Source organism: Centruroides sculpturatus, unplaced genomic scaffold, assembly GCF_000671375.1.
Source record: "Centruroides sculpturatus isolate CEXI.00-Female unplaced genomic scaffold, Cexi_2.0 scaffold514, whole genome shotgun sequence".
Taxonomy (NCBI): Eukaryota; Metazoa; Arthropoda; class Arachnida; order Scorpiones; family Buthidae; genus Centruroides; species Centruroides sculpturatus.
The window spans coordinates 178,498-184,497 of record NW_019384787.1 but is presented as its reverse complement, the minus strand read 5'-3'; the positions used below and the strand labels follow the sequence as shown (position 1 = coordinate 184,497).

Here is a 6,000-nt window from a genome sequence, read left to right as displayed (position 1 = left end):
TTAAGCCTAACAAAAATTTTTATAATAATAATATAAATATTACTTTTTAATAAAATCTCGTAACGGATGCCATCACGCGCAATTTTAACTTTACGCTAACGTGTCTCGATATTTTTAAATTTAAATATTCTTCTAAATAGAGAAATTTACCCCAATTCAACAAAATTACTCCTCTTAAGCTTTCGTTATTACTTAATTAACTTTTATTTACTATTATAATTGAAAATTATCGGACTTTCTTCCCTGTCTCCGTAACCCTTCTGTTCGGGTGCCGGGAAAATCGAATTTTTTAAAAATTTTTTATCCAGTCAAATAATTTAAATAACAACGAGCTTCAAATCTACATTAATTTTCGATGATTGTTTCGATAGAAAATTAAAAGTTTTAATTTAAAATATAGTTACTTAATACGGTGTTTATCGATTGACGAACTATTCAAATTTTATCCACGAGATGGCAAAGTCATCGCCCTTAATTATCGAAATCGAAATCTGGCGTCGAAGCAGTTATATGTAACTTAATTGGATTATTACAAAAAACAATAATTTATAACGTTGTTTAAGTATAAACTCCAATTTACCGTAGGTAATCCGATCGGATCCGGCGAAGTAACGTCATATTAGGAAGCGAAATTTGCCATTACGTCATTAAATTTAAACTCGAATTATCACTTTTACGTAACTCGAACATTTATTAATATACCAAATTATGTTATAATCGTTATTAATTAATTAATTAATTAAAGAAATAAACGCGCGGTTTTAATAAGAGCGAAAAATATTTCGATTGACGTCACCAGTGCGAGGAGGCGTCTACAAGATCCAGCGCCGTCACGTGATGGCTTGTGGCATTTTTTTTATTTTGAATGTTTGATGGTTTAGTACACTTACGGATGTTTCGAGTATGTGAAACTAATTTGAACTATTCGTGACTAATGTGCAATAACTTGAATTCTACGCATTGGATATTAAAAAATGGCGCGTTTATATATAATATTAATGTCACGGCGTTGGGTTATTTTCACGTTTCAACTTTAGGCTTAAAGCATGAATGACGATCACAGTTTGAATCTCAGCGACGACGAGGACGAGTTTGATGTTACTAATAACCAGCCAGAATTACACGGCACGCTCTTGAAATGGACAAATTACATCCATGGATGGCAAGACAGATACATTGTGCTGAAAGAAGGAACATTGTCTTACTATAAATCCCAGAACGATACCGGTTACGGATGCAGAGGTGCTATCAGTATATACAAGGCTGCTATCAAGGTAACAGCTAACTATTCGTTTTTATATATTAAACTCTATTTACTGTATAAATTTACACGTTTTTGGCCGTATTCCAGGCTTATTTCTACCTGTTTTCCTCATTTACGTGTGCCGCTGTTTACGGCTTTAACGAAGCTACAGCTAGATATGTCGCCATATTTAAAGTTTTCCGAAACATGTTTACGCGCCTTAATGCATAACACACGGTCGTTTGCTTTATAAATCGCTAGCTTGAGCCTTTACAAAGCTAGATAAATACCAGTTTGTTTAACCACGGGTATTTATTTATAAAATTTTACATTAAACGATAATAAACAACGTAGGCTATTAAAACTCTTTTTGTTTTGCCATTATTAAGGCTTGCCGAAAACAGGTTTTATGTATTTTACTGCTTAATTCTTTGAGAGCTGCTAATAATAGTAATAATAAATACATACATACATACATACATACATACATACTAGACCTTTAATGAATCTGGATATTTTTCAAGTTTTATTAGAACTCTAGCTAGTTATTTTGCAAATTTTAGTGATTTCTGGAAAATAATATACATTTTAATGCAGAATTTGTGATATGATTGAAAAATAACTAATTAGATCTTGTAGAAAACTGTATAAGTATTAGTATTGCTAAAGTTGGATATTTATGTATGAAACTCTACCTTAATTAATTCTTTAAATGAAGTGCCCCTTACGTAATTGCTTTTACTTTCTCCTTAAAATATGGATCTTGCTTCGCTTGGTGCCGAATTATGTTTTGTTTTTGAATGTTACTATTTTTTATTTTGGCAATTTTTTTGTATGACAATTTTCCACTGCCCATCGCCTGCTTGATGGATTCTTTAAAGTTTTCGTGTCGATAATGTTTACCACATACAGTCGATAATATATCTGTGATGCTTATTACAAATAAAATAATTTTCATATATATATATATGAATTTTATGTTGTCACTTATAGTTAACTGTTGTTTGAATTCGATTGATATATTTAGCTATTCCATGTTAATCTGTTTATAGAAGGTAAATATAGAAGGTAATTGGTTGCATAAGTGTAACTTTGAAGATCCGATACTGTTTAAGAATGACTGGTTTATTTACAGTTCTATATTAAATGACTGTGCATTGATATTTACCATGGTTTTGGGTAAAACTCTTTGTTTGTCACAGGCGTGCTGGACCCTGGCCCTCACCGCTCGGCTGGCTCTGTTAAATGGGCCCTCTCTTGGTGCTGTCCAGGTGGAGAGTTTCAAAAAAATTAAGCTGTTGCTTTCTTATTAAAATAATTTTAAAAATAAACGGTTAGAGCTTGATACCCAATTATCGTTTAATTATTGCCGATTTTAAGACTGATGAAGTAATTTTTCTATTTTGTTTTAAAAATTTAAGCCTTTCAAAAATCTTCCACTGTTTGTTAAAGCTAAATATTTATCTATATAATTTTATATTTAAAAACATATATGATTTAAACAGTGTAAAATTTATGATTTAAAGCATGTATTTTCCTTATCTAAACATATATATTTAGCTGTACGCAGTTGTGATTTGGTATTGAACTATTTGTTTGGAAACATTTTATGCATTTTTGATGTGTATAATTCTTTAAGGAGCTAATTCTCTGAATTTTCTGAAAGATTAACAGATATGATGAAAATGGTAAACCATAGTCAATAGGATTAATGTTTAAAATCCTACTTTTCTCTATAAAATTCAATTTATTATCTGTATAGTTTTGTTGAACTATCGTATGTTAACTGATAGTTAACTTTAATCAATAAGTTGGATGATCCTACTGCTAATCTGTTGATGGGAGGCAACTGCTGTTTATAGTAGTAGTTTGTACGTACATTATCTAGTACTTGCTAATTTAGTTCTTGGAGCAACTCTTTTGTTTTATAAAGAGTAATAATTTTAAAATATTTATTAATTTATATTTAAACAGTTTTTAAATCACTATTTGGCTATTGTTACTTTGTTGTTGCTTGTTTACTAGATTATATATCAATTATTATTAGTGTTTACTGTGTTATGTTTAATTTGCTTAAATTATATAAACTGATGATCATAATAAAAGGGTTTGTTTGAGTAAATTATAAGATATAAATACATAAAACTTTCTTTGCCTTTTTAGTAAAGAATGACTTAACCACTCAGCAGTGAGGGACGTACAGTAGAGCATCATTTATCCGAATCAATTGGGGACTGAGGTTGTTCGGATAACCGATTATGTACGAAAAAATATATTAACCTATCCCATGTTGAAATTTTTTTCCATTGCGTGTCGCTTTGCATTAAATTTTTGTCGATGTTAAGCCTAATGTAAACTTTTTAAAATAATAATCGTAGCTATTGAGTCATTAAAAATTATTTCTTTAGTTTTTACAAACAAAATAAATATATTGAAAAATATAAAAACAAAAAAATTTATACTCTAGAAGTTAATCTAGTATCAAAAATGTACGATTCAGCACAACACACAGTCCTCAGAAAAACACTACACAAAAGTTCCAGTGCTGCCAGCTAAAACACACACACCAACAAAAAAATATTGGAGAAGCCCAAGATATAGCCAAAGATTGCAGTGCTGCAGCACTAGCAAAAATTTAAATTTGCCAACTGGAATTTTTTCAGATAACTGACTTACGCGATTTTCAAATCTCGTCGATCCATCTTTTGTTTGAGCACCACGCAACTCTTGATTACTCACTCCCCCACTCTATTGTTCAGCTTACATGTTCGGACATGTCGTGCAGAATCGACACATAGCTACAATTTATTTTGTGTTATTTATTTCTGTGTTTGTTATATCTACAGAACCTTGAGAGACTCTATGTGGTGATTTCTTGTAACTGTGAATGAATCCAAAGATGAGATAAGATTAACAAGAACATTTATTAGCTTACATACATCCGACTTGGATTTTACACAAATTGCGAAATTATACCTCGAATTAAGCGGTTATCACTTGTTCCCATCTATTGCATAAGTTTAGGGTATTACTGTATGTCAAATTCTTTTGGGGATATTGCAGAAAATTAGCCAAAAACTACCGCCACAAAAACTTCACATAAAAAATGAATTATGTAACAATAAAAAAAGACTTTTCTTTACTAGACGTAACAGTTTACAAAATCTTTTTCTGAAACAGTAATGAGAAAAAACACATGGAAATTCTAAAAATTTTTCATGTTTATTCTCTACTACTAAGGGGTCACTATACCTGACTATTCCACTGTTGAAATTTTAAATATGGTACTAATCTCTTCGTACATTCTTATTATAGTTTTTATAAAATTTAAACCAGAACATAATTTGCATATTACATATAATATATAAACTAGAACATAACTCTAAACTGTTTAACATATTGATTATTTTTTAATCAATTTTAAACTTGCATTACTTATTACAGAATAAATAATACAAGTTTACAAGTTTTAGAAGAGACTAGACCATCTGTGACCCAATGGGTTATGGGTGGTCTGAAAGATTTATAAAGAATAGAAGATACCATAATAGGTAATAGTAGCATATTTTAGATGTGTAACACCTCTTTGTATCTTGTTTTGTAAACTTTTCTTCAAAATAAATCATGAACTCTTAATCTTGGCCTGTGGTACATGGTAAGGGCCTACCTATGCTGTAACCTGTGATGTGGAGAGCCTTTTTAGAAATATATGTCAGGTAACACTATATGAACTCATAGTGTGCACATTGGGATAACACTTGTCCTTGGCTATAATTATTTTTTAAAATATGTCTTATATGTATATTTTTATATTTTCATTTATTTGTATGTTTGTTGTTTAAGTTATGGCAATGCAGCACTTGTGCAGAGGATGCCTTCCGGGAGGTTTTTTTAAGGGAAACTGGCCCCTATTTAGGCATTACAGACATGGAGAAAACCCGGAAAACTCCACGTGGCCAGCCTGTCCGAGCGAGGCGCAAACTCACAATCGAATTCCCAGTGTTCAGGGAACAAAGATCGCTTGGCCACTGGTGGACCCATTTATTTGTAACTTTAAAGATCTCACCATTGACATTTGTAATTGTTACTCTAGAATGTTTTAAAAATTTTTGTTCTATTCAAATACAACCAGCATTCAATTTGTATTTTTTTTCCATGGCAGATCAGTAAAATACAGGTGCTTATCAGTCAAAAAGGGTTTAGTAGTGTATAGAGGCCAGATGGACACTCATTTTACACAAAATAAATTAAAAATAAAAAGTATTCTATATGAACATTCGATCAGCAGAGTGATGTAAATGTAAAAAGAATGTAATTGGCAACTTTAAAAAGTAACATGCAGAATGATGTCATTGGCAGAAAAAATGATAATAATTTAATAATCTGTCACCCGATTTTAACAAAACTTGTTTTATTTTGTTTCTGTTCTCATTTTGGGTATAGGAGTCTTAAAAATGTGGAAGTATTTTGCACCATTTTTTCTGTATAAGCAATCAAAGTCAGATTTTTAACATTATATAGATTTTTTTTGTGGTTTTAGACCTTTTTTTTGCTCAGAGAGTGCTAAGCATATAGATTTAATGAAGATAAAAGATTTAACTAGAAATTGAAGTTAAAATACACATTGAAAGTTTTTAATGATAAATTTAATTTGCAATGACAAATTTTATTGCTTGTATATTTAAAAATTAGAAGAAAATAATCAAATTTAAATTCATGAATGACAATGATTGTAATAATGTTTGTCTATCAAAAAG

The 6,000-nt window shown here is 30.4% G+C and overlaps 1 protein-coding gene across 1 annotated transcript in view; it reads left to right on the top strand.

Annotated features, from left to right (window-relative positions):
- Window positions 1–674: 674 nt before the first annotated feature.
- Window positions 675–6,000, top strand: part of LOC111629257 (collagen type IV alpha-3-binding protein-like) — a 44,402-nt gene continuing 39,076 nt past the window's right edge. Inside the window, exon 1 of the mRNA XM_023373140.1 lies at window positions 675–1,274. Coding sequence (XP_023228908.1) covers window positions 1,047–1,274 — 228 coding nt within the window. The 5' untranslated portion in view covers window positions 675–1,046. The remainder of the gene's footprint in view (window positions 1,275–6,000) is intronic.